General features: G+C 45.0%; 1 protein-coding gene across 3 annotated transcripts in view; it reads left to right on the forward strand.

Moving 5' to 3' along the window:
* LOC144505046 (teneurin-2-like) overlaps positions 1 to 24,839 on the forward strand; it is a 2,673,959-nt gene that overhangs the window by 2,409,075 nt on the left and 240,045 nt on the right. For all 3 annotated transcript variants that reach the window (XM_078230751.1, XM_078230754.1, XM_078230752.1), the window contains one exon: positions 19,209 to 19,443. In XM_078230751.1, the coding sequence (XP_078086877.1) occupies positions 19,209 to 19,443 (235 nt within the window). The remainder of the gene's footprint in view (positions 1 to 19,208; positions 19,444 to 24,839) is intronic.

Consider the following 24,839-nt stretch of genomic DNA (forward strand, 5'->3'; position numbering starts at 1 on the left):
TCCTGGTAAATCTCCTCTGCACTCTTTCCAGCGCTTCCACATCCTTCTTATAGTGAGGTGACCAGAACTGCACGCAATATTCCAAATGCGGTCTCACCAAGGTCCTGTACAGTTGCAGCATAACCCCACGGCTCTTAAACTCCAACCCCCTGTTAATAAAAGCTAACACACTATATGCCTTCTTCACAGCTCTTTCCACTTGAGTGGCAACCTTTAGAGATCTGTGGATATGGACCCCAAGATCTCTCTGTTCCTCCACAGTCTTCAGAACCCTACCTTTGACCCTGTAATCCACATTTAAATTTGTCCTACCAAAATGAATCACCTCACATTTATCAGGGTTAAACTCCATTTGCCATTTTTCAGCCCAGCTTTGCATCCTATCTATGTCTCTTTGCAGCCTACAACACCCCTCCACCTCATCCACTACTCCACCAATCTTGGTGTCATCAGCAAATTTACTGATCCACCCTTCAGCCCCCTCCTCTAAGTCATTAATAAAAATCACAAAGAGCAGAGGACCAAGCACCGATCCCTGCGGCACTCCGCTAGCAACCTGCCTCCAGTCCGAAAATTTTCCATCCACCACCACCCTCTGTCTTCGATCAGACAGCCAGTTACCTATCCAATCGGCCAACTTTCCCTCTATCCCACACCTCCTTACTTTCATCATAAGCCGACCATGGGGGACCTTATCAAACGCCTTACTAAAATCCATGTATATGACATCAACCGCCCTACCTTCATCAACACACTTAGTTACCTCCTCAAAAAATTCTATCAAATTTGTGAGGCACGATTTGCCCTTCACAAATCCGTGCTGACTATCCCGGATTAATCCGCATCTTTCTAAATGGTCGTAAATCCCATCCCTAAGGACCTTTTCCATCAATTTACCAACCACCGAAGTCAGACTAACCGGTCTATAATTACCAGGGTCATTTCTATTCCCTTTCTTAAACAGAGGAACAACATTTGCCACTCTCCAGTCCTCTGGCACCATCCCCGTGGACAGCGAGGACCCAAAGATCAAAGCCAAAGGCTCTGCAATCTCATCCCTTGCCTCCCAAAGAATCCTAGGATACATTTCATCAGGCCCAGGGGACTTATCGACCTTCAGTTTATTCAAAACTGCCAATACATCCTCCCTCCGAACATCTATTTCCTCCAGCCTATTAGCCTGTAACACCTTCTCTTCCTGAAAAACATGGCCCCTCTCCTTGGTGAACACTGAAGAAAAGTATTCATTCATCACCTCGCCTATCTCTACTGATTCCATACACAAGTTCCCACCACTGTCCTTGACCGGCCCTAACCTCACCCTGGTCATTCTTTTATTCCTCACATAAGAGTAAAAAGCCTTGGGGTTTTCCTTGATCCGACCCGCCAAGTACTTCTCATGTCCCCTCCTAGCTCTCCTCAGCCCCTTTTTCAGCTCGTTCCTTGCTAACTTGTAACCTTCAGTCGAGCCATCTGAACCTTGTTTCCTCATCCCTACATAAGCTTCCCTCTTCCTTTTCACAAGACATTCCACCTCTTTTGTGAACCACGGTTCCCTCACTCGGCCATTTCCTCCCTGCCTGACAGGGACATACCTATCAAGGACACCCAGTATTTGTTCCTTGAAAAAGTTCCACTTTTCATCAGTGCCTTTCCCTGACAGTTTCTGTTCCCATCTTATGCCCCCTAATTCTTGCCTAATCGCATCATAATTACCTCTCCCCCAATTGTAAGCCTTGCCCTGCCGTCCGGCCCTATCCCTCTCCATTGCAATAACAAAAGACACCGAATTGTGGTCACTATCTCCAAAGTTCTCTCCCACAACCAAATCTAACACTTGGCCCGGTTCATTTCCCAGTACCAAATCCAATGTGGCCTCACCCCTTGTCGGCCTATCCACATATTGTGTCAGGAAACCCTCCTGCACACACTGCACAAAAAGTGCCCCATCCAAACTATTTGACCTACAAAGGTTCCAATCAATATTTGGAAAGTTAAAGTCCCCCATGACAACTACCCTGTGACCCCCACACGTATCCATAATCTGCTTAGCAATTTCTTCCTCCACATCTCTATTACTATTTGGGGGCCTATAGTAAACTCCTAGCAACGTGACCGCTCCTTTCCTGTTTCTAACTGCAGCCCATATTACCTCAGTGTGCATATCCCCCTCAAAGTGCTTTTCCGCAGCCGTTAAACTATCCTTGATTAACAATGCTACTCCTCCACCTCTTTTACCAGCTTCCCTACACTTACTGAAACATCTATACCCCGGAACGTCCAACAACCATTCCTGTCCTTGTTCTACCCACGTCTCCGTAATGGCCACAACATCGTAGTCCCAAGTAGCAATCCACGCCCCAAGTTCATCCACCTTGTTCCGGATGCTCCTTGCATTGAAGTAGACACACTTCAACCCATCTTCCTGTCTTCCGGTACCCACCCTTGACCTTGATACCTTCCCCAATACCTCACCACCCTCAACACTGACTTCTGGACTACAACTCCTTTTCCCACTCCCCTGACAAATTAGTTTAAATCCCCCTGAAGAGCCGTAGCAAATTTCCGTCCCAGGATATTGGTGCCCCTCTGGTTCAGGTGCACCCCGTCCTGTTTGTAGAGGTCCCACCTTCCCCAGAACGTGTTCCAATTATCCACGTATCTGAAACCTTCCCTCCTGCACCATCCCTGCAACCACATGTTTAAGTGCACTCTCTCCCTGTTCCTCAACTCGCTATCACGTGGCACCGGTAGCGTACCAGAGATGACCACATGTTTTGTCTTTGCTCTCAGCTTCCAGCCGAGCTGCCGAAATTCCTGTTTTAAATCCCCGTCCCTTCTCTTACCTATGTCGTTGGTACCAATGTGTACCACGACTTGTGACTGTTTCCCCTCCCCCTTAAGAATCCGGAAAACACGGTCCGAGACTTCACAGACCCTGGCATCCGGTAGGCAACAAACCATCCTCGAGTCTCTTTTGCTGCCACAGAACCTCCTATCTATCCCTCTAACTAACGAGTCCCCAATAACTATTGCCCTCCCGCTCTCCTCCTTACCCTCCTGAGCCACAGGGACGGACTCAGTGCCGGAGATCCTCTCACTGCGGCTCACCACTGGTATGTCGTCCCCCTCAACCGTATCCAAAGCGGAATACTTATTGCTAAGGGGAATGACCACAGGGGATCCCTGCACCGACTGCTTCTTCCCAGCCCCTCTCACCGTCACCCATCTATTTTCATTCCGCGGAGTAACTGTATCCCTGAAGCTTCTGTCTATGGCCATCTCTGCATCCCTAATGATCCTAAGTTCCTCCAACTCCAGCTCCAGTTCCCTTACACGGTTTTGGAGGAGCTGCAGATGGATGCACTTCTCACAGGTATAATCAGCAGGGACACTGACGTCGTCCCTCACCTCGAACATAGTGCAAGAGGAACATTGCACTGCCTTCACACCCATCCCCTCTAGATACCTTGCCAGTACCAGGTAGAAACAGCAAAAAATGAATTAACTCACCCCTGCTCGCCCAAGCCCTGTGAGCCAAAGCCCTACAGCTTTCACTCTGCCTCCTGCTCACTCTGCTGCCCGCTAACGATGGTGCCCGCTCAAAAGTGCGGCCTACTTTTAAACCCCCCAAAAACCTTCCCAGACTCCTGCTGGGCCCACTTCCTGTTTTAAAAAAAACCTCCGATTTTTTACACAAATTTAACTTAAAATAAATAAATAAATGTAGTGAACAAACCAACTGCCTTCTCCTCAGCCTGGTCCTTCTGAAGTTTTAAGCCAGAGGTAGCATTCACAGGTCTTCGGGCAATTGGTTTTGGAATGAAATTGTATCATGCCCTTGTCCTTTGTCCAAATAATGTGACTTTTTCAATGTGTGGAAGGTAAACCTGTAATTTTAAATCAAAGGAGTTTTCACGAGTTGTGTATTTCTAATTAGCTGTAGAATTAGCAAATGAGGAACGGGGTGTGCATCAATGCATTAAACGTTGAAGAGACGACTTGCTGACATGTTCGGACACATTGCTGTCTTTTCACCTCAGGGCTCTAGATCTGAATCCAGTGTTCCAGTGTCAGGCTGATGAGCTGTCAGCCCTCACTCTCTTTACCTTGGCTAGAGAATGCAAAGTCATATTAGACTAAACAGCTTCAACCCATACCATGGCATGGTGACACAGTGGCAGCACGGTGGCACAATGGTTAGCACTGCTCCCTCACAGCACCAGGGACCCGGCTTCGATTCCAGCCTTGGGTGACTCTGTTTGTAGTTCGCACATTCTCCCCGTGTCTGTGTGGGTTTCCTCCGGGTCCTTTGATTTCCTCCCACAATCCAAAGATGCGCAGGTTAGGTTGATTGGCCTTGGTAAATGCGCGGGGGAGGGCCTGGGCAGGAGACTCTTTCGGAGAGTCGTTGTAGATTGATGGGCCAGGTGACTTCTTTCTGCCCTGTAGGGATTCTATGGTTCTATTAATGTATATTTAAATAGTGCTGAAGATAAGTCGTTCCTTCTAGAGGAGCTCATGCTTTATTCCTATTCATTTTTCTCCATACAGAAGAATACCTGTTAATCCACTACCTACCAGCCTGAAATTAGATCATAAGACATAAGAGCAGAAGTAGGCCATTCAGCCCATCAAGTCTGTTCTGCCATTCAATGAGGTCATGACAGATCTAATGTGCTAATCCTCAATTCCACTTTCCTGCTTTAGCCCCACAATCCTTGATTCCCTTACTGATTAAAAATCTGTCTATTTCAGCCTTGAACATGTTTAATGACCCAGCCTCGACAGCCCTCTGTGATAAAGAATTCCACAGATTCACTATCCTCCGAGAGAAGAAATTCCTCCTCATCTCTGTCTTAAATGGATGACCTCTTACTCTGAAATTATGCCCTCTGGTTCAAGACTCTCCCACAAGGGGAAACAACCTCTCAGCATCTTCCTTATCAAGCCCCTTGAGAATCCTATATGTCTCTATAAGGTCACCTCTCACTCCTATAAATGCCAGTGAGTGCAGGCCCAATCTACTCCATCTCTCCTCATAAGAAAAGGCCTCCATACTTGGGATCAACCGAGCGAACCTTCTCAGGACAGTCTTCAATGCCAGCATATCTTTCCTTAGATAAGAGGGCCAAAACTGTTCACAGAATTCCAGATGTGCACAACTGGTACCTTGTGCAGTTTTAGCAAGACTTTCCTAGTTTTATACTCCATTCCCATTGAAATTTGCTTTCCCTCTTACTTGCTGAAAGAAATGACAATGTTGACTTCAGAGCTCAGCTTTTTCTGTTGCATACACATGTAATATATAACATTATGCATCATATCTCTAAGAGATTGTGACTCCACAGCACAAGACAGTGCAAAATTTTCTGCTAAGTTTGAAGTAAACCATTCCTCCCCTCTACTGAAACTGGCCACTCAAATCAATAACTGCCTTGTTCCCAATGCCATCTGTACTATCTCAATATCTTGAAAGAGCAACCCCAGACTAATTGGCATCATAGTTTGCCTATTTTATTGGGGAGAAGCTGCCTCTCTACTCACCTAATTCTCCCTGAAGGCATTGGAACATAAGAAGAGGAGAAGGCTAATTTGCCCCTTGAGCCTATTCCACCATTCAATGAGTTCACAGTTGATATGCAACCTAACTCCATGTACCCTCTTTGTCCCATATCTCTTAATACTTTTGGCGAACAAAAAGCTTTCAATCTCAAGCTTAAAATTAACAATTGACCAAGCATCAATGCCACTTGCCAAAGAGAGTCCTTTGTGTGTAGAAGCATTGTCTAATTTCACTCTTAGCAGTCTGCTGCAATATCTTAAGCTTTGATCAATCACCCTTTGGCCTGAATGTTTTTGTATACTCTCATCACAATTTAACCTCTAACGTGCAAGGTTCGGTCTATTAAATGTGACCTGTCTTAAATGGGTGACCCCTTAATCTGAGGTTATGCCTCTGGTCCTAGACTCTCCCACAAGGGGAAACAACCTCTCAGTATCTTCCTTATCAAGCCCCCTGAGAATCCTATATGTCTCTATGAGGTCACCTCTCACTCATAAACGCCAATGAGTATCGGCCCAACCTACCCAACCTCATAAGAAAATTCCTTCGTATCTGGGATCCCTCCAAGACCTGTATAACCTTCCTAAGATGTAGTGCCCAGGAACTTACAAATGGGATATTGCGGATATAAACCCACATCTTACCATCCTATCATTTCATTGTGCAATTTTGAGATGGAGCAAGAGAGAGAGTGAAGTCCACTTCTAACAGGGAAGAAATTCTTTAATTTGCAAGAACACAGTTTTTGCATCTAACCATGTTAACCATTTGGAATTTCTTTTTAGGGTTTCCTTTAAGAGATCTTTCAATATTCTTGATGCATTGAGTGAATTCAGGGGCTGCAGCGGTCCAAGAAGCAAGAGGTGCTGGTCTAGCCAGCGATGCCCATATTCCATGAATGAATAACAAAAAAGAATACACTTGTCAGTTAGATAGTACTTCTCGTAAAATCCAAAAACGAAAGCTTGACTATATCTTGCTCCTTCAAATTAAACTGTGATGAGTCTCTAAATTCAGTTTAGGCATTGTTCCTCATTATTGAGTTCATGAGGTTAAAAAGAAAATCAGCGATCAGCTTACATAACATGTTGTAGAAGTTTGATAACAGCCCAGAAAAACGACAACCAGATTCTTGCCATTAAGTGTCCTGGGAACATCCAGCTGACAAAACTTGGAGCAGGTCCAGTAATAACAATATATTACTCTCAACTGAATGGCTCTGCTGCAGATTTCTCCTTAGAATTCATTGGCCTATCTCCAAATCTATCTCCAGTGTGAGTCAAATTGGAGCAAATACTTTCCAAACATCTAAGGCTTAATTTAGCTTTATTTTAAAAAAAGCAAACATGAATCTAATGCAAAACTGATTGAAACTCACATCCTTCCCATTAACTTGGAAAAAGTTAAGAGTCACATGTTTGAAAGCCTAAATTGTGAAAGCAGAAATTATAATTTGAAAAAGCAATTTGAAGGAAGGCTCTAAAAAGGTCTGACTTAGCCGGTGGACTGATTACAAGCCGAAGAAATCAAAAAGGGACCAGGTTGAATTGTCGGCAAATTTTCAAAGTTGCAGCAAGGTGAGGTGATAGCCTAACGCTATAATCGTTAGATATTAATCCAGGAACTCAGCTAATCTCTAGGGACCCGGGTTCAAATCCCACCATGGCAGGTGGTGGAATTTGAGTTCAATTTTAAAAATCTGGAAATAAGAATCTACTGATGATAATGAAACCAATGTCGATTGTTGGAAAAACCCATTGGGTTCACTAATGTCCTTTTAGGGAAGGAAGTCTGCTGTCCTTACCTGGTCTGGCCTACATTAGACTCCAGACCCACAGCAATGTGGTCGACTCTCAACTGCCCTCTAAGGCGACTAGGGATGGGCAATAAATGCTGGCCAGCAAGTGACGTTCATGTCCACGAATGAATAAAAAAATGATTGTGCTGAATCCGTTGCCAAGATGGGAAGGGGCAAAATATACCAGGGCTCCCTGTTCTTCAAGTTTTCATAAACAAAAGCGAATGGAAGAGCCAAATTCAAGTGTTTGGGGTTGGATTACCAGAAAGAGGGAGAGGATTATTGGGGTTTTATGAAGTTCTGCACTTTTAAGAATTGTTATGTGGTGATGTTGGATTTATGGCCAGAATTTAGACATTTGGGAATGGTGTCAGTGAGAATTTCAACTATTACTCTCTAGAAATGAACTTTGCGAATCTTTGTACATCACCATCCAACACAGGCCCCACCCATCCAGCACCAATACAAATAAATCTGACTCCTTTTTCAGAAGTAAATTATCTTACTGAAAAAAAATGAAATAATCATTATTTTCAATTGACATTAATGACTTTTGTAACATTATTATTAAGCAGGGGGCCGTACCTCTACCGGTGATATTCTACGTTTTGTTTTAATCTGTTATAACTTGCTTATCTTCCCTGACATGGGTTCCCGCTCCACTTAACTGACACACATATCACGTTTATCGATCGTGCTGTTGCAGCCGATAATAATAATCTTGATGCTGTAGATTTTTTTTTCTAATTTACTTCTTTTATTGTGATATTTTTCTTCTATTGTCATCTAACTTATTATAACTCTGTCTTTTTGAAATGTCAAGTGAGTCAATAGCTAGACTGATGACCGCAGGGAGGCTCTTCAGCATTTTCTTGATTATGCCATGTAGATAAACTAGTCCATCATCGCCGGGCATAAAAATACTACCCTCAGAAAGGTGTCAGTGATGCCAACACAGTGAATCATGGGACAATACGCTACAGGCTTGGAGCTCTTAATCTCTCAAATGGGAATTTCCAATACTTGAATCACAGCTGCTAAAGGCCATGCACTTTCCTCTTTCCTTCTGTGTTGGCGGGGGGGAGTAAAGAAGAGAAAATCCAATTGTAAGTCATGAAGAGGACATTGATTTAACTCCAAGTAGTCAATGAAATGGTCATGTTGGTCGAGGTCTTTTCTACCTCTTTCCCCACCTTCCTGCCCCCACCTCATCCTCAAGTCTCAGCTCAGTCAGTATCCAGTGGGTCAGATTGCTAATCTCAACCAGAGTATGGGCTGAATGTTACCTTTTTCTTCCACAGTGTGTGGCAGTGAGTGGGGAAAGATGTGTTAAAGCTGCCAATGTCAACGGCAACTTTCTCCACCTTATTGTTAGGAATATAGTGCAAAGAAAAACTTGGCGGTTCCCATGATGTCACACAGGTGGGACAGGCACTGATTGAGAGCCTCCCCCCAGTAACTGAGGTTTTTAAAGATCGTTCAAGCCATTTTTAAAGGCTGCCCTTGTGGCACAAGAGTTATAATGGAACTCCCAGCCAATCCTCCCTCCCCAACTACCATCCCCCGGCACTGTCCTTGACACTACCCCGGCACTGCCCCCTGGAAATCTCCCTCGCATTACCTGGGCACTGCCTTAGCACTGCACACTTACAGTGCCCGGGCAGTGTCAAGAAATAGCTGGGGACAGTGCCTGGGCATGACCCTCTCCCCCTGAGCAATGCACTCACCTGAGCTCCTCTGGGAGGTCTGCCCACCGGATGCATGCCGCGGGAATCGAGTCGCAATTCATGCTGGTGTGAGGGCACAAATGGATCATGTAACGGGCAGCGACGAAGGGGCGGATGATCAGGCGTAGAAGCCTGGGTTCAATTCCCGGCTTGGGTCACTGTCTGTGTGGAGTCTGCACGTTCTCCCCGTGTCTGCGTGGGTTTCCTCCGGGTGCTCCGGTTTCCTCCCACAGTTCAAAGATGTGCTGGTTAGGTGCATTGTCCGTGCTAAATTCTTCCTGTGTACCCGAACAGGTGCCGGAGTGTGGGGAATTTCATAGTAACTTCATTGCAGTGTAAGCCTACTTGTGACACTAATAAATAAACTTTGATAATGAGATTCAGATTTATCATCACGGTGTTCCCAATGTTGAACATCAGGATTCTCGTTACATCACTGGCTGGGTCGCTAGGACAATCGCAGCGATGTAAACGTGATTTGGGCCTTTAGTGAGATTTTCTGTTCCCGGCAACCAACCCACCCGAAAAGAAAGGGAATGGAAAATCCCGGCCTATGTTTTGTGGTAAATTGAAAAATGCATGCTGGCACAGCAGGGGGTACTCTTCTACAATCACATCAAAACACGGTGGGCTAAAAATGGTTCATTGTTATGCCAAGGATACCAATTGCATCGATCTGCACCAGGACAATTTTCAAGCTTCTGCTGCAGAAAAGAAAAAAAGAAGAGAGGAGTGGACTATAATGCTGAGATACCCTTTGAAAAGAAACCCGCTGCAGGTTTTTATGGTACCACTGAGGAAAACCACCAAGCGCTTGAACCAGACTTTAAAAGACTCCGCCAGCAACACCTGGATGGAGAGCTAAGATCTGAAAAAGAAGAATCTGAACAGAAGAAAGATAAGCAGCGTCTGAAAATTGGGAACACCGTGATGGTAAATCTGAACTTCATTAACAAAGTTTATTTATTAGTGTCACAAGTAGGCTTACACTGCAATGATGTTACTGTGAAAATCCCCGAGTCGCCACACTCCGGTGCCTGTTCGGGTACACAGGAAGAATTTAGCACGGACAATGCACCTAACCAGCACGTCTTTCGGACTGTGGGAGGAAACCGGAGCACCCGGAGGAAACCCACGCGGACACGGGGAGAATGTGCAGACTCCACACAGACAGTGATCCAAGCCGGGAATCGGACCCAGGCCTCTACGCCTGATCATCCACCCCTTCGTCGCTGCCCATTACATGATCCATTTGTGCCTCCAAAATCAAAGAGGAATCTTTCAGATGCCACTGAGAAGTCTAAGACCACCATTTAAAGTTCCTCAGGTAAATTGGACCTCAATGCAGTAGACATTCAGACTGCTTTTGCTGCAGCTTTTGTCAGACATGGATGCTGCAGCAAGGGACTGTCACTGAAATGCAAGTGTGCTTCCCCCAACTCCTCGCGCTCATGGGAACTGTTGTTGGCCACCCCTATCCGACTGCCATCTTTTCCCTCCATCTTGGTACTGATCTGGACTGTTGTCTGTTCTGCCATTCAGCAAGATCATGGCTGATCTTCTACTTCAACTCCATCTTCCTGCACTGTGCCACCCCTGTGTCTGCACATTCGCCCCGTGTCTGCATGGGTTTCCTCCGGGTGTTCCGGTTCCTTCCAACAATCCAAAGATGTGTGGGTTAGGCTGATTGGCTATGATAAATTGTCCCTTACAGTCAGGGGGATTAGGAGGGTAAATATGTGGGGTTACGGGGATAGGACCTGGGTGAGATTGCTGTTGGTGCAGGCTCGATGGGCCGAATGGCCTCCTGCACTGTAGATTCTATGATTTTATGGCTGCGCTCGTCCTAAAATCATAAAATCCCACCCAAGGTCAATGGACCTTCCCGTGGTCCGTCCCTCACCCTTCCAATTCTCGTGACGGGCAAGACGATAAAATCTGCCCCCTATAGGTGGCTGAAGGTGCAGCAATGAGGGAGGAAAGACCAGGGGGGATGCAGAGAAGGCCTGATTCGAAGGAACATGATGGGGGGGGGGGCGGGGGGAGGGGGGGGGTTCGAAGGAACATGATGGGGGGGCGGGGGGGGGGGGAGAAGATGGTTGGGAGAGGATTGAGATCGGGAGCGACGAGGCCATGAAGTGATTTAATCATGAGGATGAGAATTTTAAATTGCACAATTTAACGCCCTCTATCACTATGATGAGCACAAAACAATTACCTCATAAAAATTAAAGCAACAAAAAGCAATTAGTGAGTGCTGATAATTTCCTCAGGGAACTTGCTTGGAGGGGCTACTGGTTCAAAGACAGTGGCAATCGAAAAAGTACAATCCCCAAAGTGTCCTGAGTTAATGACCATCTAAACACTGTCAGGCTCAATAAATTCTCAAGTTATTATCATTTCTAAAAATTATATTATTTGTACAATTAAACAACGCCGCAAACTAAAATGAATAAATGCATTAAACCACTCATTCACATTATTTCCCAAATATCCAACTGCAATCGTCAGTACATAAAAGTACGCAGAATGGAGAGGGTTCACTAAAATTTTACACTGATTTCTGGTCAATTAATTGAATCCACTCGCAAGCAAGTCATTTGGCTAAACAGAATTTTCTCAGAACCAGCCGTGATTTTCTCAATGGATGGGCACATCCGCGGTGGCACTGTCAAATACAATATTATCCAGTGAATGGATTCTACAGAATACTGCAGTGACTCGTGCATTATGATGGCGGATCTGTCCTCTAGATAAATATTGTATCCTACGGGGTCCCCGTGGGTATAAACTGAAAGAATAGTTTAAAAATACTCGAAAACTGCTGCAATATTGGTGGATCTTGAAGCTCTGATGTGATATAGAGTGCCATGATATTATGCAATTTTCTGCAGTGTGCGCAGTGTGGGGACAGTGTGAATGTCAGTGACTTCAGCTCTGTAGTACATAAATACTTCAGGAACAGCTGTTCTTGTGTTTAAATATGCTGCATAATTTGCACTCCACCATCAAATACATTTGTCTCTGAATAGCACCAACCATACCTTTTAATTTCTCCCGTCAATTGTAAGGCCTTGTCATTTCTTATTGTTTCATGGGGAGTGGGTGAAGGTGATTTTCTGGCTCCCTCGCGGCGTGGTGCTCGCGCTGGGAAACCCACGGCAGGGGCATGCCGTTGGCCGGACCAGAAGATCCCGCCTATGTGAACAGCCAGAAAATTCCAGCCATTGAGTTGATACGGAGAGTATGAGGAGCCATGAATGGTTGGGGGGGGACAGCATGAGATGGAATAGTGGGTATGGAAGGTCAAGGGGAGTGGTTGGGGGGGACTTGATTTGGTACTGAGGGCATGAGGGGACGTTGAGTTGGCATTGAGCTATCGTGGAGCGTATGGGAGCCAGGTAGAATGGATGAGGTGTTGTGAGGGCTGGAGGGTCCAACTCCATTCAGTACAACTGGGAACAAGTCCTAGAGAACTGAGTCACTCCTTCCAACCGTCCTGTCTTGGCGCTTGTCCTCCCGTGTGGAGTGAAAATGGTATATAACCGGGTCCTCTAAACTGAAATTTCCCACTCGAACTATCCACCTCGTTACCAAAAATCCAGCCAATATTCTCTAAATTTGTAGGTTCAAACCCCAATTCTAAGCATTCACAGCAGTCTGTCTAACATTTAACCCTCATCAAAATAAATTAACTGATCAAATATATCATTATAGGACGTCACTGCAGGAGTTTCTCAGGGCAGTGTCCGTGGCCCAACCATTAGTTGCTTCATCAGTGACTTCCTTTAACCATAACGTCAGAAGTGGGAATGTTGGCAGATGATTATTCAGCACAATTTGTGATTCCTCAGATGCTGATTCAGTCCATGTCCATATGTAGCATAACCTGGACAATATTCAGGCGTAGGCTGATAAGTGACAAGTAACAATCATGCCACACAAGTGTCAGGTAATGACCATCTTCAACAAGAAAGAATCTAACCATCTCCCCTTGACCTTAAGTGGCATTACCATCATTGAACCCCCACCATCAACATCCTAGGGGTAACCATTAAGCAGAAGCTCAACAGGACCAACCATATAAATACTGTGGCTACAAGAGTGGGTCAAAGCCTGGGAATTCTGTGGAGAGGAACTCACCTCCTGTCACCCAAAGCATGCCCACCATCTACAAGACACAAGTCAGCAGTGTGATGGGATATTGTCCACTTGCCTGATGAGTGCAGCTCCAACAACATTCAAGAGTCTCAACACCATCCAGGACAAAGCTGCCTCATTGATTGGCACCCCATCCACCACCTTAAAGATTCATTCCTCCTCCACCCACGCACAGCGACAGCAGTGTCTACCATCTACAAGATGTGCTACAACTCACCAAGGCACCATAGACAAGTTCCAAACTCATGAACTGTACCAGTTAGGAGGGCAGCTGATCCATGGTAACACAACCACCTGCATGTTCTGCTCTAAGTCACTCACTGACTTGGAAATATATCACCGTTCCTTCACTGTCGCTGGGTCAAAGTTCTGGAACTCCCTCCCCAACAGCACTGTGGGTGTACCTACACCACATGAACTGCAGCAGTTCAAAAAGGCAGCTCACTTCTTCACCTTCTTTAGGGCAATGATGGATGGGCAATAAATGCTGGCCCAGCCAGCGACACCCACATCCCATGAAGGAATATTTTTAAAAGTAATGCAGTGCTTGCGTAGCATCCTGTATGTTCCAAATGAATGCAATTTATTTATTTCCTGGAAGTCCAGAGAAATTTGACTGTAATAAAACTCTTGTGATGTAACCACCATATCTAGTGTATTTTTTTCTGAGGAGCAGCTTAATTGCCAAACAATAATCATTTACCAATCATTTAGCCATGAGCTTAAAACAACCGAATAGTTCAATACATGGGGTTTTAAAGAATTTGTTTGCTCTAGGTGCTTGAGATGCTTAGAGTGCAGTGCAAAAGCAATTCAAGTTCATTAAACTGGAAAAAAAAGCCTTTTAAATAAAAATTTGTTTTATGGAGATGGAGGTTGAAGGGCTTCACAGCAAATAAGACATTTTCAGTGTATTTTTTGAATTATCTACTGTTGACCACTTTGAGTGCTGCATTTAAGCAAGATAGAGCCATCAGAAAGAGCAGAAAAGAAGCTGAGATTGCTTTCCATGTCATTTGATGCTGCAAGCTGAGTACACTCTTTTGTGTTATTGTGCATCCCAACCCGCGTTCTTGCAATATCGTGTGAAGGTTTATCAACTCAATCTTTCTTCTTTTAAAATAAAAAAAATGCCACTATTTTATTATTGTTTCCTGTGCTTGTGCCTGGCTCGGAGTCAAGTGATCAAACCCTACAAACTATTGACCCATCACCTTCCAGCCACGAGGACATCTCCAGAGTTGGGATGCTGATTGTGAGATTCCAGCACCCTTCCATCTGCAAATGATGAAGGGGGGGGGGGGGTCCAGCAAACAAACCCATCTGCATTTCGTGCACCTCAGCTGATGTTTTGAGAGACAGATTCTGCCACAAATGCTGCCCATGAAGCTGCCAGGTGTGGGTGTGGGTTGCGATTTTTGACGCTGGTATCTATCGCCAAGCTGCTGGAGTCACTGGTCCTCGTGGTGGTGCATGATAGCCCACAGGCGGTGCTGCCTTTCCCCCCCTCATCAGCCAGTGCCTGCCAGGGGCAATAATCAAAGTCTATGGCCGGCAAACTGATCCTCAAAGCAGAGCTTTGCGTGTCCTACTGGTCATCTGACTCCAACCACCTCAGCATACAGGAAGTTCTTAGGTATGCGACCACCCCTATTTGATAACTGCTAACATACATGGGATCTTTGCCTTTGAAAAGACTGCCACATTCGTGAATTTGTCATGCCAGGATATACTCATATTGCACCACAGACAGCGAAGATGGAAATTGTTGCTCCTTGTTTCTTGATAGCTGTAAGTTATGCATGTTTCACAGCTGGACAACAAGATGCTGAGAACCTTGTAAACCTTAGAAACCATCAGTTGCATCTCTGCCCCGATCACAATAATGAACACCCCACTGGAAGTGACATGAATGGGACATAAAGCATGAAATATCAAGATTTTTAATAACAATTGGGGTGGCACGGTGGCACAGTGTTTAGCACTGCTGCCTCACAGAGCCAGGGACGCGGGTTCGATTCCCAGCTTGGAATGTGGAGTTTACACATTCTCCCCATGTCTGCGTGGGTTTCCTCCAGGTGCTCCGGTTTCCTCCCACAGTCCAAAAATGTGCGGGTTAGGTGGATTGGCCATGTTAAAATTGCCCCTCAGTGTCAGGGAAGATTAGCTAGGGTAAATGCATGGGGTTATGGGGATAGGGCCAGGGTAGGATTGTGTTGGTGCAGATTCAATGGGCCTCCTTCTGCACTGTCGGATGCTACAATTCTATGATTTAACTCATAAGAACATAAGAACATAAGAAATAGGAGCAGGAGTAGGCCATCTGGCCCTTCGAGCCTGCCCCGCCATTCAACAAGATCATGGCTGATCTGAAGCGAATCAGTTCCACTTACCCACCTGCTCCCCATAACCCCTAATTCCCTTATCGATCAGAAAACTATCTACCCGTGATTTAAACATATTCAACGAGGAAGCCTCCACCACTTCAATGGGCAGAGAATTCCAGAGATTCACTACCCTCTGAGAGAAGAAGTTCTGAACCGGCCTCCCCCTTATTTTGAGGCTGTGCCCTCTAGTTCTGGTTTCCCTTCTAAGTGGAAAGAATCTCTCCACCTCTACCCTATCCAGCCCCTTCATTATCTTATATGTCTCTATAAGATCACCCCTCATCCTTCTAAACTCCAACGAGTACAGACCCAATCTGTTTAATCTCTCCTCATAAGCTACACCCCTCATCTCCGGTATCAACCTGGTGAACCTTCTCTGCACTCCCTCCAAGGCCAATATATCCTTTCGCAAATAAGGGGACCAAAACTGCACACAGTACTCCAGTTGCGGCCTCACCAGTGCCTTGTACAGTTGCAGCAAGACCTCCCTGCTTTTATATTCTATCCCCCTCGCGATAAAGGCCAACATTCCATTCGCCTTCTTGATCACCTGCTGCACCTACAGACTGAGTTTTTGCGATTCGTGCACAAGGACCCCCAGGTCCCTCTGCACAGTCGCACGATGTAATTTTTCTCCATTTAAATAATATTCCAATTTACTATTATTTCTTCCAAAGTGGATAACCTCACATTTGCTAATGTTATATTCCATCTGCCAGATCCTCGCCCACTCGCTCAGCCTATCCAAATCTCTTTGCAGACTTTCTGCGTCCTCCACGCAATTCACTTTCCCACTCACCTTCGTGTCATCAGCAAACTTGAATACCCTACATTCAGTCCCCTCCTCCAGATCATCTATGTAAATGGTAAACAATTGAGGCCCCAGCACCGATCCCTGTGGCACGCCACTGGTCACCAACTGCCAACCAGAAAAGTACCCATTTATCCCAACTCTCTGCTTCCTGTTAGATAGCCAATCCCCAATCTACGCCAACACCTTACCCCTAACTCCGTGTACCCCAATCTTCTGCAGCAACCTTTTGTGAGGCACCTTATCGAATGCCTTCTGGAAATCTAAAAACACCACATCCACCGGTTCCCCTCTGTCAACCGCACTAGTGACATCTTCATAAAAGTCCAGTAGATTCGTCAAACACGACTTTCCCTTCATGAATCCATGCTGCGTCTGCTTGATCGAACCATTCTTATTCAGGTGCTCTGTTATTTCCTCTTTAATAATGGACTCTAGCATCTTCCCAACTACGGACGTTAAGCTAACCGGCCTGTAGTTACCCGCCTTTTGTCTACTTCCTTTTTTAAACAGCGGCGTAACAGTAGCTGTTTTCCAGTCAGCCGGCACTACCCCAGAGTCCAGCGAATTTTGATAAATTACGACTAACGCATCTGCTATTACCTCAGCCATTTCTTTCAGTACCCTGGGATGCATTCCATCCGGGCCCGGGGACTTGTCTACCTTCAGTCCTATTAGTCTACCAAGCACCACCTCCTTAGTAACAGTAATTGTATTAAGGACCTCCCCTCCCACCGACTCTCGATCTCTAATATTCGGCAAACTATTTGTGTCTTCCACCGTGAAGACCGACACAAAGAACTTATTTAAAGTCTCAGCCATTTCCTCGTTTTCCACTATTAATTCCCCCCTCTCATCTTCCAAGGGTCCAACATTCACTCTAGCCACTCTATTCCTTTTTATATACTCGCAAAAACTTTTACTATCATTTTTTATATTTTGAGCTAGATTGCCTTTTTGACATTACATATTTTCTTGTTCACATTCTGTGAATCCCTTTCAGAAAGAGATGAACAATAATACAGGGAATCTGAGGTGCAGGGGAGTATCTGTCAGCGTTTACCCCACAACTACCTTCTTCCAATCACAGGTTAATCGCAGCTCTGGGTCTAAGCTCACTTCCTCAATATTGCCTTGCCAGTATGCCAGTCTGGCAAAACTCATGCTATTCGCAGTGAGTGGCATGTTGGCACCTGCTAGAAATTATGGCCATGTTGACAGAAACACGAGCCAAGTGGGCTGAAATGATCCCACCCTCTTGGAGCTGCTTCAGCTTTCTAAAAAAAAAACATCCCCTTCAATTTGAAAAATGTCACAGGTAGCAAAAACTCAGTGGCGCATGGAAGAGTCATTGTAAGGCCTATGGAAATTTTCATTGTGCTTTATTGTGCTTCCGCTATTTATTATAAGCACGTCTCGTACCGAGTTGACAACGACAAGTCACTACAATCTGGGTCCCGCAGTTATTACATGAAAACTATCGCTGCATTTTCAGATGGCAGAAGTACATTAGAACCTAGCAGTGCATTTTGACACTTCCAAATGGTTCTTGCAATGTTTGCTTACAGCAAAATTGTCCTGTCGAAGTAAGAGTTTGGGTTATTTGAAGAAAAAGCTATAAACCAATCCCTCTCTGAATCAATTCAAATAGTAAGCATAACTGTTAGTCCATTGACCTTACAATAAAGTTCACATTGTGTATATTAGACACTCGGGGGGGGATAAGAAATTATGCCACCTCAAATACTAAGAGACATGCCCATTACAGATACAAATATTGTCCTGTATAACATTTCACAATTCAGGTGAGCAGATTTGAACTCTAATATTAATACTTATATATACTCCATATTCAATAGGTTCGTGGCAACAAATTGTCAGAGATGAATAAGTAATTTGTTTTTCAGGGACAATGCCATCTGGAAAAAATAGGTATTACATATTCTGGTGTACTGGTCGCAGTTAGAGTGAGCAGGGCAGTATACTCTGTAATTAAAACTATTCAAAAGGCTCACCGCTGTCTCTTTGTTGCATTTTCTTCAGAATCTACTTATTACCCTGGCGTCCACCTCAGCTTGTAAAGGACAAGCAGGTCTCCTCATTAACCCAATTGCTACTGTACTCTCTACACAATTGAATTTGAGCACTCTTTAGATTTCCAAAATTAACTGCTATAGAAATTTCAACAAGAACTCCTGCAAATATCCGTTGGTGGTAAGCATATACTCAGAGGATAAAAGGGCTCAAGGAGTTTGTTGCAAGTCAGTAACACATGAGGGGATCCTGACGATGGCGCAAACCACAGGTGTAAAGTCCAAGCAGTTTATCAATGTCACCCGAAACCCCAAGATATGGAGCTGCCTTGAAACAAACTCCTAAATAGACTGTTATTTATGACATAGATGAAAAGATAAATGCTTAGCAATGGGAAAAAGAAACAACATAGCAAAGATGATCAGCAAGTTCTCAGATGTGAGTACCAAAAATGGATGAATGCAGCAGGGTTGTGATCACCTATCCGGTACAGTAATGCTGTGAAGGCTTGTTTGAATTGCAGACGAATAGAATTCCAGTATATATATTGCAAGCCTTGAATGGAAAGATGGGTGGAACGTGCAATAATCAGATGGCATCTCACCCTCATCAGACTGAGTGTCAACAGATTTCTAAAACTTTCCCTCATCTTGCCAACTTATCTTTGTGAAGGAGCTGAGTGTGTAACAGCTTGTTAATAATTGAACTCTCCCCTTCTCCGCAGGCCCTCCAAATCATCACAGCCAGTCTACTCTCCGGCCTCCTCTTCCACCACCCCACAACCATACGCTCTCGCACCACCACTCGTCTGCCAACTCCCTCAACAGAAACTCTTTGACAAACAGAAGGAACCAGATTCACGCCCCTTCTGCTGCACCCAATGAGCTGCCTACCACACCGGAGTCTGTTCAGCTGCAGGACAGCTGGGTTCTGAACAGCAACGTGCCACTAGAGACGAGGTATTGTAAAAGACAATTTATTCTTATCTTACAGTTGTTTGGCCTGTCAGATTTTATTGCACCTGATAACTTCTCAATTTATTATCCAAGCCGTTTAACCAAAACACAGTGGAATCTCTTGCAATACCACATATACTCTGGCTGCCTCCTGACTCAGATCATAAATTTGTGATGTGAGCTTCCTTTTACTGTTTGTTCTCATTTTAATTTTTATGCTGGACCAGTGCATGTTTCATAGTTGGCGCACTGAATGCAGTCAATCCATGTTGCTGATAATGTTCACCCAAAGGCATCCTACTCAAGAGTGCAGGATAACCCATTGTTTGCAGCTAATCTAATACTCGCCTGATTCGCACAAAGGAGAACAGTTAATCTTCAGCTCCACTTTCCTGGTGACGTCTTTCCTGGTTCAGCACATCACCAAGCACTTCGGGAGGCAGAACCCATCCAACTCTGCTCAAGCCCATGTGTAGAGTGCTGTTCATTAGTTTTCCCATCAGCACTTTTCTCTTTTATGAGTCAACAATGGAATGCCAGGCAGGGGAGTTTGTCTGTAACTTCTTTGGCAATGCTTCACCAGAGGTGCTTTTATACTACTGCCCATGTCCATCCTTATAAGTACCAGATCACCTGTGTCTTTCCCGCTGCCTTGGAAAAGCAGCCAGCACAGTCAAGGACTCCACGTACCCCAGGCATACTCTCTTCCACCTTCTTCCATCGGGAAAAAGATACAAAGGTCTGAGATTACGTACCAACCGATTCAAGACAGCTTCTTCCCTGCTGCCATCAGACTTTTGAATGGACCTATCATATTTTTTAAAAGCTTATTTATTTATTGTCACAAGTAGGCTTACATTAATACTGCAATGAAGTTACTGTGAAAAGCCCCTCTGAGGAAGAATTTTAGCATGACCAATGCACCTAACCAACACTTCTTTTGGACTGTGGGAGGAAACCGGAGCACCCGGAGGAAACTCACACAGACACGGGGAGAACGTGCAGACTCAGCTCAGACAGTGACCCCAGTCGGGAATTGAACCCGGGTCCTTGGCGCTGTGAGGCAGCAGTGCTCACCACTGTGCCACCCTATATTAAGCTGATCTTTCTCTTCACCCATGTATAACTGCAACACTATATTCTGCACCCTGTCCTTTCCTTCTCCCCTATGTACTCAATGACCGGTACGTTTTGTCTGTATAGCGCGCATGAGACAATACTTTGCACCGTATCCCTATACATGTGACAATAATAAAATCAAAGAGAATCAAAAAAATCAAACCAATTTTATAGTGGTCTTATGTTTTGTGCTGCACCCAACTTGGGCCTGAATATCCCAGCAATAACCAATTCAAATGACCAACAGGCAAACAGTCAGTACCGATTGTTCTGCGGGCCCTTCTGACTCGTTTTAGAGGCTAAGAAATACAGCTGGCGGTAGCAGCACATTTTGGAAAATTAATCTTCTTAATACAGCTTCTCAATATTTTAATGCTGGATTATTGAATTAGGGAACACACAAGACAATGATTTAGAAATCATTGCTTTTTTATTCTTCTGAATCCTGCTAACAGCCTCCCAACGCAATTCTAAAATACCTTGTGATGATAAGTCCGTGCTATTCAGAAACTAATCGGTGAGGATTCAACGAGGCCAGATAGATTTTGCGAGCGGGAGCAGTGCTTTTGTCCCCTTGTGCCATAGCGATTGATCTCTGCACTGTGTTGGTGCAGGGAATTGAACAGTGCCGTTTTCACAGATGTGTAGGCCCCACCGATTCTGCTTTTACTCAGTTGGATTCTCATCCCAGTTCACACCTGGGAGAGAGAAGTCACTGAGGACGGCCCATTGTCGCCTGCAAGAAAAGCGAGTAAATTTTATTGCTGGGGGAAAAAAAAATAAGTTGCATTTGAGCCCTGCGTGACACAACATTACCGGTAAGTACCAGCGGCATTCTCATTTCAGGCAACGGGAGCTGCTTAGCACTTGTTAGGATGGCCTTGCTGTGTTAGAGGCCACTTGGAAGCAAAGGAATTCCTCAGATAAGGCTCTGGAGAGACTGTGCAGCAATAACCAATTGAAATGATAAATCGCCCACTGCCACATTTAAAATACATCTTATAAATCGAGGTATTCTGGTGCTACTGGCCCTGTCTGTGGGCAAAAGTCAGCTTTCAAGCAGTGACTTATTTTCATCTCTTAAAATAGGTCAGTTTGCTTCCACATTTTCTTTTAACTTTTTCTGGTCTATAAAGCACATTTGAAGCTCATTTCATTTTCTAAGAGCAAAAGAATGACTTGTGGTGTCCATGTGCATTATGCCAAGGGAAAGGGAGGAAAGTGGCTTATTCTCAGCCACACAAGGGGACAGAGCAGACCACGCAATGCACTTCTGATCTCAGATTCGATCATCCTGATTGAGGAAAAGGATAAGAGAAAGCCAAGGGCCTGAAGAGAGAGACAGAATAAATGCGAAGATAAAAGCAAAATGCTGAGGATGCTAGAATCTGAAACAAAAAGAGAAAATGCTAGAAAAACTTAGCAAGTCTGACAGCATCTGTGGAGAGAGAATAAAGCCAGCGTTTTGACTCTAGATGACCCTTCATCAGCTCTGACGAAGGGTCATCCAGACGCGAAACGTTGGTTCTATTCTTTTTCCACAGACTCTGTCAGACCTGCTGAGAATAAACATTAAACTGAGTTACATCTAGTCTACAGCACAGAAGCAGGTCATGTGGCTCAACTGGTCCATACCAGCATATAGGTTCCACATGAACTACCTGCCACCTCTCTCCATGTCCCCTATTGGCATATATTTCTGATCCTTTGTGGGTGCTTATCAAGATTTTCCTGAATTACAGCCATCCCATTCACCTCAACTGCTCTTTATGGCAGCACAATCTACATTTTTACTAATCGTTGGGTAAAGAAATTTCTTTGGAATCCTGGAATAAATGGCAGGAGAATTTATAGGACGAATCTTTGAATGCTTCAATTTAAGCATGTCTGGGCAAATGCCACTGCAAGAGCTCTGGAAATGGGGCATGTTTCTATCGAGGGGTGGCCTGAAGATACAGCAGGGAAATGAAATAGGTGAAAAGAAACAAGGGGCAAGATTCTCCGGCCTCTCAGTCGCGTGTTTCTCGGAGGTGGAAGACGGTGTGCCGTTCGCTAGTGGTGAGATTCTCTGATCTTGCTGCTGTCAATGGGATTTCCCATTGAAGGCATCCCATGCCATTGAGAGACCTGTGGGTGGGGCTACACTGCCAGCAGGACCAGAGAATCCCGCTGACGTGATCAGCCGGAGAATTCCAGTCATGATCTCGACTTCAGATGTTAAAGGCTCACAATGGTATCGCTCAGTATGGCTTTTATTATAAGGTGGGTAATGCCAACTCAAATTGACTTGCAAACAATTCGAGTAGCATCGAAAATGTCAACTCTTTTTAATGACGCTTTTAAAATATTTGTGTGGCTGAATTACACGTTCCATCACTTGCGGGTTTGGATGTGGGGGTCACATTAAATCCAGGTGACATGGGAGCTGTAGGGCAGTCCACCCACGCTTGGGCTTATTAAGTCCATTAAATGGCCAATTAATCCACTTAAGGACCTCATCCCGTCACAGTTGGTGTTATACCCACAGCAGGGAGGGTCAGGAGGAAGGGAGACTTCCACTAGTTGGGAAGCTTGGCAGTTTTAGCTAGGCTAGTGTCAGTCAAGTCAGGGGACTGCTTTGTGAACACCCTGGGTCCATTGGAAGTGCTCCTCAAGGCCATCCGCTCCGTTAACTCTGGCTTCTTGAACCCAACCCAACTACCAAACTTTTTACCAGCAACCCCAGAACTGGGATCCTGAGCATGATGGGACTGCCTGTAGTCCCAGTAGTGGTCACCACCCACAATGGCTCTGCATGGGCTACCATTCTTCCCATTGGGTGTCAGCTCTCTAAGGTGGGATGAGGCTGTTCCATCACCGGAGACAATTGATTTGGGGTGCCGTGGGTGGCAATAGATTGGTGAATTTTCTTGAAGGTGACATATGAAGTTGTGGGCCTCATTTGGAATACCTCCATCCATTGCAAATGGACATCCACTAACAAAAGGAACATTGTGCCCATAAATAGGCCAAAGTAATGCTCGTGAACTCTGAATCACAGCCGAGCTGGCCATTCCCATAGGTGCAGGGTTTAAGGTTAAGTTTAAGGTTATTTATTAGTGTCACGAGTAGGCTTACATTAACACTGCAATGAAGTTACTGTGAAAATCCCCCACACTCCGGCGTCCATTCGGGTACACTGAGGGAGAATTTAGTATGGCCAATGCACCTAACCAGCACGTCTTTTGGACTGTGGGAGGAAACCCACGCAGACACTGGGAGAACGTGCAGGCTCCACACAGACAGTGACCCAGCCCAGGAATCCAACCAGGGTCCCTGGCACTGTGAGTACGCAGTGCTAATCACTGGACCACTGTGCTGCCCCAGGGGAGCTGAGGCTGGAACTGGCACTTGTCGCATTGTTTGACGACCCTTTTTTATATTAATCGATGCAGAGCCACCAGATAAAGCTTCTCGCCAGCATTTTCATCTTCAACGCGCCCAGAACGATACTATGCAATTCTTCAGGTAATAGCTCTGTTCCTGAAATGGGATGACCACTCTCATTTCACAAATGATGATACCATCTTCGTAATTGAACTCACAGGGGCGATTCTCCCAAAAGTGCTGAATTGGTGGGAAAACTGGTCTAGATGACGACTGTTTTTTCAGTGCAACTTCAGACCTGAATCTCCCCACTCTGTGCACTGCAGAGATCCCAATCGTGAATCTCATTAAAAACCAAGGGGGGGGCAGGACCTATTGGCATCAGAGTCTGATAGCTCTGGAACTCTCGCATGCACAGTGGTCCCGATCTGTCAGACTCCCCGTTTGCTGGCCAGCTCGATCGCAGCAGAGAAAATGAAGGAATACAAAAACCCTTACAAATAGAAAAAAACTTTAAAAAGTAGTTTGTTAGCTTATAATCACACCAGCCCAAAGAACCACTCCGCTTTCACAGCACTCGTTCTCTTTGTGCAATCCTACTGCTACTCTTATCTAGTTCAGGCAGGAATGTCAAGTAGAATTTGAATAGATCTTGAATTAAGTGAATTCAAACAGGCCCCAATTCCATTTGACCTACTGCTTCAAAAGCTCACCCCTAAAGATATTGAGTCAGAGCAGAAGCTTCTAAGCAGTTAAATTGAGCAACCACTCAGCTCCCAATGTGTTTAAATCTAGTTGCCTGATAGTAACATGTTTTTCTTGTTCAACATTGAAAAGATGATGATATACAATTCATGTATAGCTTGAAACCTGTAAAAAGGCTGCACTACAGTCAGAAAGCACATATGCAAGGA

Source organism: Mustelus asterias, chromosome 16 (assembly GCF_964213995.1).
Source record: "Mustelus asterias chromosome 16, sMusAst1.hap1.1, whole genome shotgun sequence".
NCBI classification, from domain to species: domain Eukaryota; kingdom Metazoa; phylum Chordata; class Chondrichthyes; order Carcharhiniformes; family Triakidae; genus Mustelus; species Mustelus asterias.